At 44.8% G+C, this 10,131-nt stretch overlaps 1 protein-coding gene across 7 annotated transcripts in view; it reads right to left on the bottom strand.

Moving 5' to 3' along the window:
- ptprt (protein tyrosine phosphatase receptor type T) overlaps positions 1 to 10,131 on the bottom strand; it is a 415,965-nt gene that overhangs the window by 13,598 nt on the left and 392,236 nt on the right. For all 7 annotated transcript variants that reach the window (XM_042301053.1, XM_042301087.1, XM_042301062.1 and 4 more), the window contains 5 exons: positions 9,304 to 9,401; positions 8,713 to 8,829; positions 6,910 to 7,064; positions 5,001 to 5,136; positions 2,166 to 2,315 (listed from right to left, as the gene is read on the bottom strand). In XM_042301053.1, coding sequence (XP_042156987.1) covers positions 2,166 to 2,315; positions 5,001 to 5,136; positions 6,910 to 7,064; positions 8,713 to 8,829; positions 9,304 to 9,401 — 656 coding nt within the window. The remainder of the gene's footprint in view (positions 1 to 2,165; positions 2,316 to 5,000; positions 5,137 to 6,909; positions 7,065 to 8,712; positions 8,830 to 9,303; positions 9,402 to 10,131) is intronic.

Below are 10,131 nucleotides of genomic sequence, written 5' to 3'. Positions count from 1 at the left end.
TCGTTATATACCCTTTGTTGGCAATGACAGAGGTCAAATGTTTTCTGTAAATCTTCACAAGGTTTTCACACACTGTTGCTGGTATTTTGGCCCATTCCTCCATGCAGATCTCCTCTAGAGCAGTGATGTTTTGGGGTTGTTGCTGGGCAACACAGACTTTCAACTCCCTCCAAAGATTTTCTATGGGGTTGAGATCTGGAGACTGTCTAGGCCACTCCAGGACCTTGAAATGCTTCTTACGAAGCCACTCCTTCATTGCCCGGGCGGTGTGTATGGGATCATTGTCATGCTGAAAGACCCAGCCACGTTTAGTCTTCAATGCCCTTGCTGATGGAAGGAGGTTTTCACTCAAAATCTCACGATACATGGCCCCATTCATTCTTTCCTTTACACGGATCGGTCATCCTGGTCCCTTTGCAGAAAAACAGCCCCAAAGCATGATGTTTCCACCCCCATGTTTCACAGTAGGTATGGTGTTCTTTGGATGCAACTCAGCATTCTTTGTCCTCCAAACACGACGAGTTGAGTTTTTACCAAAAATGTATATTTTGGTTTCATCTGATCATATGACATTCTCCCAATCGTCTTCTGGATCATCCAAATGCTCTCTAGCAAACTTCAGACGGGCCTGGACATGTACTGGCTTAAGCAGGGGGACACATCTGGCACTGCAGGATTTGAGTCCCTGGTGGCGTAGTGTGTTACTAATGGTAGGCTTTGTTACTTTGGTCCCAGCTCTCTCTTTGGTCCCATTCACTAGGTCCCCCCGTGTGGTTCTGGGATTTTTGCTCACCGTGTGATCATTTTGACCCCACGGGGTGAGATCTTGCGTGGAGCCCCAGATCGAGGGAGATTATCAGTGATCTTTTATGTCGTCCATTTCCAAAATAATTGCTCCCACAGTTGATTTCTTCAAACCAAGCTGCTTACCTATTGCAGATTCAGTATTCTCAGCCTGGTGCAGGTCTACAATTTTGTTTCGGGTGTCCTTTGACAGCTCTTTGGTCCTGGCCATAGTGGAGTTTGGAGTGTGACTGTTTGAGGTTGTGGACAGGTGTCTTTTATACTGATAACAAGTTCAAACAGGTGTCATTAATACAGGTAACGAGTGGAGGACAGAGGAGCCTCTTAAAGAAGAAGTTACAGGTCTGTGAGAGCCAGAAATCTTGCTTGTTTGTAGGTGACCAAATACTTATTTTCCACCATAATTTGCTAATAAATTCATAAAAAATCCTACAATGTGATTTTCTGGATTTTTTTCTCATTTTGTCTGTGTACGTATGATGAAAATTACAGACCTCTCTCATCTTTTTAAGTGGGAGAACTTGCACAATTGGTGGCTGACTAAATACTTTTTTGTCCCACTGTATATATATATTTTTTTATCCTCTTTTCCTCCCCAATTTCGATCTCGTCTCCTCGCTGCAACTCCCAAACGGGCTCGGAAGGCGAAGGTCGAGTCATGCGTCCTCCGAAACATGACCCTCTAAACCGCGCTTCTTAACTCCCGCCCGCTTAACCCGGAAGCCAGCCGCACCAATGTGTTGGAGAAAACACGACCGAGGTCAGCCTGCAGGCCCCCGCCCGCTATGATGAGCCAAGTAAAGCCCCCCCGGCCAAACCCTCTCCTAACCCGGACGACGCTGGGCCAATTGTGAGCCGCCCTATGGGACTCCCGATCACGGCCGGTTTTGATACAGCCCGTGATCGAACCCTGGGTCTGTAGTGACACCTCTAGCACTGTGGTGCAGTGCCTTAGACTGCAGCACCACTTGGGAGGCCCATATGCATTCTGAGAAAAAAAGCGATACTTGAATTCCCACAAAAATCCCTGGATTTTTGTGCTATAATTCAATATCAGTCAATATCTGGATTTAAAAAATGTATTGTTCTTGGAGAAAGCAAATGTAACTCCTTTTAGTTGGAAAAGGCTAATGACATGCCTCTTAGGAAGAAAAGTGAAGGACAGACAGACAGACAGACAGACAGACAGACAGACAGACAGACAGACAGACAGACAGACAGACAGACAGACAGACAGACAGACAGACAGACAGACAGACAGACAGACAGACAGACAGACAGACAGACAGACAGAGGGACATAGACAGGTAGACAGACAGACGGACCGAGAGTTTAAGAGTTAAGAAGTGGAGGGTGCTAACCTGAAATTCATCCTTAATTTGGCTGGAGTTGGTCTGTGGGTCCAGTCTGCTGATGTTGTAGTATATGGCTCTGAATTCACAGACTGGGATGGCCGTGTTTCCACACAGGCAGGCTTCGAGGATGGCGTCGTGGACAAAAACATACTGCTCCTGGGGTAGGAAATGATGAGATAACAGGTGTAATGACATACAGTTAGATGTTCATGTACTTCTACCCTTTAGGTCAACCTCAGAACACTAACCACCTACTTTATCACAGCACTTCAACCAGTAGTTGGACCCGATTCAAATCCATTAGTCTCAATTCACATGTACTGTTGAAAAGTGTCGAGAAGCAGAGCAGTGCATACAGGTACCGAGCACAGCTGTAGAATTTTGATTGTACACGGCGACACAAAAACATAATGTGTAGCCATTATTGAACGTCAATACGTCATATCTAACACAGCTCTGCGAAGCAAGCCCTGCATTTTCAACACGTACTCTCGTGCTCTGATGAAACGGATTTCATAGCCTGAAGAGCGCTTCGCATAAATTTGCATTTTGAAGCATGTAAAGTAATATCCTGTGGAGAAGTAAATGAACCACAGGAAAAAAAGGCAGCCATGTTACAGCCTTAAAAGGAGATCAAGAGGCTGTGTGCGGTTCAACAGCGGATGCATTGTGCTCATCAAGTAGCCAGACATATTAATTCATCTCCAAAATCCCAGCCCTTCGCCTGTGAATAGAAATGTGCATATTTTCACTCAACAATGCAGAAGGCTCAGGGTTTAGAATGTTAATTGCGGCCATGAGAGCCGTCCGGGGCTAAATCCATCCAGAGTTGACCTCCGCTATCCATTACCTTGATAGCTGGTGCTACTCGGGAGCAGAGAAAGCCTTTTAAAAGATGAATTGCTTTTTGTTGTTTTTTGCCGGATTATCTTTGAATAGTGCTTTAAACTGACACAAATTGCCCTCTACCCATTAATGCACCCGGCATCCATTTTTAGCCATTGAAGTGGCATATATAAACACTGTGTATGACATACTGTAATTCTATCTACTCATCATTGTACTCATACGAGTACGAGTTGGGACTAACCTAAGAAAAGTTGCTGTCGTTTTATTATTTTAGGGGGGGACTGCAAAACAGAGTGGCCGACTGGATGCAGGGTCATAACCCTAAGACACCCTAAGACACTTAGCAAACACACCTGCAAACTCATTTGCAAAAAAAAACACAAAAAAAAGTGTGCGGGACTAAGATATCTATTATTCAGCGTGTATGTAATATTAATAGGAACATTGGGATGGATGATGCATGACTGAGCACACTCCAGAGGTAGCTAGGCTAGTCCGGCATGGGAACTCTTCCAGAGGAGACGCCACACACACTTGATCAGTTGGGATATCAAGTGTGGTGATGGTGTGTATGAATGGTTGCTAGTCGTGGAGTCGCTGAGAATATACAATGTACAGTGCCTTGCGAAAGTATTTGGCCCCCTTGAACTTTGCGACCTTTTGCCACATTTTAGGCTTCAAACATAAAGATATAAAACTCTATTTTTTTGTGAAGAATCAACAACAAGTGGGACACAATCATGAAGTGGAACGACATTTATTGGATATTTCAAACTTTTTTTAACAAATCAAAAACTGAAAAATTGGGCGTGCAAAATTATTCAGCCCCTTTTCTTTCAGTGCAGCAAACTCTCTCCAGAAGTTCAGTGAGGATCTCTGAATGATCCAATGTTGACCTAAATGACTAATGATGATAAATACAAAACACGAGGCACTAATTACAGCGCTAGCTTATCAGAACTGTTTGTTATACTCATTCATTGCAGCTGCAGTGCTGGTTGTAGAGTGAGTGGAATTAGGGAGAATGCACATTTGACAGCGTATGGGTTATAAAAGTGTTAACTGTGCTGAATAATAACTTAAACATAAACACTTACTCATAAAAACAGCAGCTCTTTGCTATATTTGTTGAGTCTCTCTCTAGTCATGGTTTTGAACTTTTTGAAATCTCCCAATATCAACTTTGCTGTGTGTTCGAGGCGTCTTTTTGTGGTCTATGGCTCGAGGAAACTGTGCAGACACAGTGTTCGGAGCTATCTGATTGGCCAGCAGTAGTCCTATCGGTGTACTTGATTTGCTCTCTGGGCTTGCCACGTAGTCGGAGTTCTACCTTCAGACAAGTAAAATGGTTCAAAATGGGAACACTTTGCCTTCCCGGCACTAGGGTTGCTAAATCAAGTGCACCTACAACCTACAGCGTTAAACAAATAAAATAGTAATGGAAGGCTTTTTAGTTTTTTTCCAGAAATGTTTGGTGATCGACAAGGAATGCCTTGGTGACTACTTGCGACCACTGCTTTAGACCATAGAAATATAATCTGGTCTTGAAGGGTTTTGTCCATGCTATAGATTGTATTTCAATGCTTTACACCCTTCCTCCATATGACTGATTTTAAAATATCCCTGCTGAATATTTCAGGCAGAGCAACTGTGAGCAGTGGGCTGTGACATAGGATCAGTCTGGTGACCGGCTGGGAAAGGCCAACGCCAGCAGGCTACTGTCTGAGTCTTGTCAATCCTTCCGCCATGGCGATGGCAAATGCTACGCTAAACAGACTTGCTGTCTGAAAAATCTAGTTGCACTCTCTAATTTTATGGCTAATGCTAACTGTGTGAGTGCTAGTAATCACTAATGCTAAGCTAATTAGCTAACTGCACTTTTATTCCTTTCGAATGTCACTGTAATGAATAATGTGCAAGCTATAATACAATATTGCTCTCTTCTCTACCCACTATCCACACACAAGCTAATCAGTAGGCTGCTTCACCAACCTCAGTTTGCACCATGTTAACCCTTTGTGAGCGCAGCTCCCGGATGCAGTTGAAGATGTCCACCACTCCCTCGTTCTCAGCCATATCCAGCATGATGTCCACAGCTATGAAACAGCCTGTCCTTCCAGCCCCAGCACTGGAAAGAGAGGGGGAGGGATAGAGAATACAGAAACAGAGACAGAGAGCATTTCATTTCGCCAGTATGTTCTGTACAGTAGCGAGGGCAGCGACACATGAAGACTCATGCTCCAGCCCTATAATAAACAGGCCGGGGGTTATATTGAACCGCGCTGAGCTCCCTCGGTTATCCAAAGGAGGCAGGACAGCCTTACAGCGCTGACAAACAGCATACTCCAACCCCCCAGGTAGGGGTTAGAGCCATTTCCCCTGACCCTGGTGTTAAGGAAATAAACCCAGCAGAGTGGCTGGGTGGAAGGGAGGGAGCAAGGGAGATAGTGGTGGAGAAGAGATAGAGGTAGGAGAGGGGGGCTGCTCAGCCATCATTCACTCGGCAGCTTCTTGACAGGTCCCAGCTCCGGAGCTCAGGAGCCAGGGGCCGCTCAGTGGATCGGCAGCCCGACAGATTGCCTGTCAGCCGCCAGTGATTAATGGCGAGCGCAGCGAACAACTAGGTCCTGGCAGGGGGATAACGGCCAAGGAGTGCCCCAGGAAATTAGAAATTACTCCGCAGTCTGTCAGTAGGGCCTTCGCTCTGCGGGCCAAAGCTCATCCTGTTGTCCTTCATTCCATCTATCGTTCAGTTCAGTGGGGGGAATGGCTGCCAACCTATAGGCAGCTCCATGGGACATTCGTTGTCCATCCTCAATGGGGGAATTGAGGTTGGGGAGCAATCGGGAAGTTGTACGTCAAAAGCCAGGCTGACTTTTTTAGGAGAACACGAACCGACCATGGTTTGGGTTGTGGAAAAGCAACGATGTACTGAATGAGAGGTACAGGGAGGTTAAATATAGTGGGTTGCTACGGGGATGCAAATGCCATGCCTATTAGGAAGAAAAGAGGGACAAACAGACAGAGGGACAGAGACCGAAAAACAGACAGACAGATAAAGTGGATGTCACTCTCCTGCGACAGGTGGTTCATAAAGGTTAATGTCATCGATGAGTGGGCGAAGATAAGGGGCAGGAGATAAAGTGGCGGTAATAAACTTTGCCATCGTCTCTCCCCATCTCGTCCTCGGGGGTATTAGAGGGAGCAAGGCGCCCAATGCTTCATGAGAGCAGAAAGAGCAGCGCTTGGCACTTGAGCTAATCCACTCTGAAAATGTCTTAGTCACATCTGCTTTGTTTTGAGAGACCCGAGCCAAATGTAAAATTGCATTGTGCCATTTAGCAGCCTCTCCCTGTCACATCTCATTGTGCACGCTCACGCACTCCATCCCTCTGTCCCCTCCCCTCCACTCCCCCGTGCCTCCCCCACCCTTCCCCCTTCACCTGTCTGAGCTCAATGCCTCTGTTTCAAGGGGTGGGTGTTTGAGTGGGCTGGGGAGGGGTAGATGAGAGAAGGAGCAAGAGAGAGAGGCCTTAGTCTCCCATCGCTCTCGCTCATTCATTTTTCAACCTAAAAATGTACGTGAAGGCTCCCAGCTACATTTTTGTCATTTAGCAGATGCTCTTATGCAGAGAGACTTACAGGAGCAATTAGAGTAATAATGCCTTGCTCAAGGACACATTTTTTTTTACGAAGGCAGCTCAGGGATTCAGACCAGCGACCTTTTGGTTACTGGCCCAATGCTCTTAGCCACTAGGCTACCTGCCGCTAGCTACTGTTGTTATTTCTGATTAAATAAAGTATAAATAAATACATAGACAAAAGCCCTGAGTGTCAAATATGTCATCCAAGTAGTCCTGTGTTATGTCCCACAATCCCCCTCAGTGTGGACAGTACGTACCTGCAGTGGGCCACAATGGGGCCAGCGTCGGGCGGGTTGAGGAACTTGACCTGGCGGACGAAGCCCAGGAGGCCGGTGGCATAGCAGGGTACACCGTGGTCAGGCCAGCTGGTGAAGTGGAACTGACGGATCTCTCGAATCTCGTGGTGGCCCTTCTGAGAAGAAACAAAATACATGACACGTTGGAAGTTAATAAGTTATTGGCATAGAGCTTCCTATTGATTGATTCTGATACTTTCCAAGTGGGAAACTTGGGCCTCCTCTTTCTACAGCAGGTTTCCAAGTTAGAAATGTCTGAGTTTCCTGGAATTCCTGGAAACTGCGGGCTGACTAAACAAAATGGAGACTTCCTGGAAACTGAAGATCTGACGGGCTCCCATTCCGGCTCAACAACTGAATATACAGTAGCTATCGATTTGTTTCTTTTAAGAAAATACATTATGACGACTTGAGCATACAGGCAAGTATTGAGGGGAACAAAACAAAAGGTGATTTGATAACTGGGGGCCTATTGATTTCCTTTCCTTCGATGTTCAAATTACATTCCGAAATCAATATGGGGTAAACTTCTAAGATGGGAAACAACAAAGCCACAAAATGCAGTAAATCACAGATTGGGAAAGAAGGTAGGTAGGGCCTAGCTCATGTTTACCATGGCAACGTGAACTTGGCAGAGTAGAAAGTAACTGGTTCTCACTCTTAAAGGCACGTGGCATGATACTAAAAACCCACTCCAATAAGGATATCAGCGAAGGCAGCAGCACATAAAGGGAGTGGATGTGCGGAAACTGGAATAAGGCCATTTACAGAACAGTAGAGCGCTGGGCTTCAGTAGTAATAATAATCACAGGCTTCACACCTCCACTCCCTGTGCTAATGCTAAGCGGTTAATTGCCATTCGGGTTGGTGAGCTGTTTAATCCCTGCCTGCCAGCTTTGATATGCCAGCAAAACCCACATAACAGTTTAATACCGCAGTTAAAATACCTTCACTGTTTGGAGTGTATGGACACATACCACCTTTAATAGTGCATTGGAGTGTAACAGTGTAAAGCGGGGGTAAACTGTGTCTAAGCTTGCCAAACCAGTGGGCTCTGGTTTAACATATTCTCAATGGATTAAAGTGAGAGTGTGTGTGTGCGGGCCTAAAGATCTATCTATCTGCGTGGTGCAGTAAAATAATCCCCTTGGACTCATCATTAATAATGCTTTTCATAATTTCAGAACTCATTATTTTCTGCAATTAAAACAATTTAATACGCTCTATTTGAACGCATACGCATCCGAAGCGTGATTCCCGGCCATCACAGTGCACTGCTTTTTAAGGCACAGGAATTAAGGTTGTGGTGTGATGGTGGCGTTTTGTAAAGACAATGTCCCGTTTCCCTTTCAAATGAAGAGTGTGAGCAGGTTAAAAGGAACTTTCGCTTTCTTGCAAAACAGATGGATTAAAGCATTGCAAAATTAGTTGACTACTAGCTTGTCTGCCTAAGCGGCTTTCACAGAGCCACAGAAAGATGCATTTCAAGCCTATCAATGCTTGCTAGTTTCGTGACTGTTCCTCTGATATTTCCCTTTTAAAGCGAGCTAACAGAACAATAGAGTCGCATACGGAATCCTGCATCCCAACTGTATTGTGCTTCTTTCAATACAAATCCTCACTGATTACCAGTGTTCAATTATACTCTAATTTCCCAGTTGGACAACATAGCTTCACCTTGCTGTCAGCCACAATGTTAATCCGGCAAATTGGAATGAATGAAAACTAAACAAGCAAGCCTGGCTATTGACTTAGTCTGTGTACCTTCTGTACTGTGAAGGTGCGAATGACATATTCGGCCAGTGGCTCTGTCTCGATCAGTGTCACCTTGACATCTCCGTACACTTCGGTCTCGTCAGGCCAGTACCTCACACACTTCACCTGGGCAGAGAAACATATATGGTCAGTGCTTTGTCTCTTACAGAGGCTATATGGGACTTCTGCCTCTGGAGGTGCTGTTGAGCCAAAAGGAGTCCCTGAAATGGACAGAAATAATATTATTAAACATAACATTAAAGGACCAATCAGAGGAGTTGATAGCATAGAAATATAAACTAATTCGATTGCTGTGGTTGATAATACATACAAAGAGGACTGATTTAATGGCATTGAATTCAATTTTGTCGTCACATATTTGATGTTGATTTGTTTTAACTATTTGTTATCGCATATATTTGTTGTGAACAGTAGTGTTATGAGGTGTAGGGAAGGGATAATACGAACTATGATTGACACACCCTGATCTATTAAACAACTGGCTTTTGCAGCGGGGAAAGAAACAGCACAGAAATCCGTTCAGTATAAGAACTTAGCCGCTTGCTCTAACACCTTTCAAATCCTCTTTGATGAACTCACCCTGCCCACTTCCACCAGGTTGGTAACCATGACAATACTGCCGGAATTCTCCTGCCAGATCATCCTCCAGAAATCTCTCACTGTCTCCTGCATGGGGCCTGGAAGGAGAGAAGGAGAGCAAGGATGAGATCATGCAGGATTGGACAGAGATAATGTTATAACAGGAACCAGGAAGTACACATAGGAGCAGTGACTGTATATATGAATAGGCAAAGCCATCGGTCACCTGTCCCATTCATTCCTATGTGAAGACTCAAGTGTTTCCTAATCCTGGGGACCCAAAGGGGTGCACATTTTAGTTTTTGCCTTAGCACTACACACCCGATTCAAATCATCAAATATGATGAGTTGACAATTGGAATCAGGTGTGAAGTGCTAGGGCAAAAACAAAAATGTGCACCCCTTTGGGTCCATAGGACCAGGATTAAGAAGCACCGAATTGAAGCCAAATTAAGTCAGTAAAGATGGAGACTCGTGGTGACATAAAATACACAGTTTGAGCTGCTCCAGGAAGTGACATTGCAGGTTAGCTCAGTGTTGCCCCATCTCATTGAGTAACTCAAGTTGAAGGCCAACTGGGGTACTGCAGGATGCCATTAGCAACTAAATAATCCTTATAACTTGTGTGATTTAAAAAATAATCGGTTCAAGAACATACATCTGGTGTATTAGAAGCAAATACTGGTACCATGATTGTCTTTGAATTATACTTATTTTTTTACACGAAGATTGACCACAAAGATTGCACATTTTCCATTCACAATTGGGGATTCTGTTTTTAGCTAACAATGCCTGCAGTACCGTGGTCGGCTTTGAACTTCTGTGGCG

Source organism: Oncorhynchus tshawytscha, linkage group LG02 (genome assembly GCF_018296145.1).
Source record: "Oncorhynchus tshawytscha isolate Ot180627B linkage group LG02, Otsh_v2.0, whole genome shotgun sequence".
Taxonomy (NCBI): Eukaryota; Metazoa; Chordata; class Actinopteri; order Salmoniformes; family Salmonidae; genus Oncorhynchus; species Oncorhynchus tshawytscha.
This window is presented reverse-complemented; position numbering and strand designations above follow the sequence as displayed.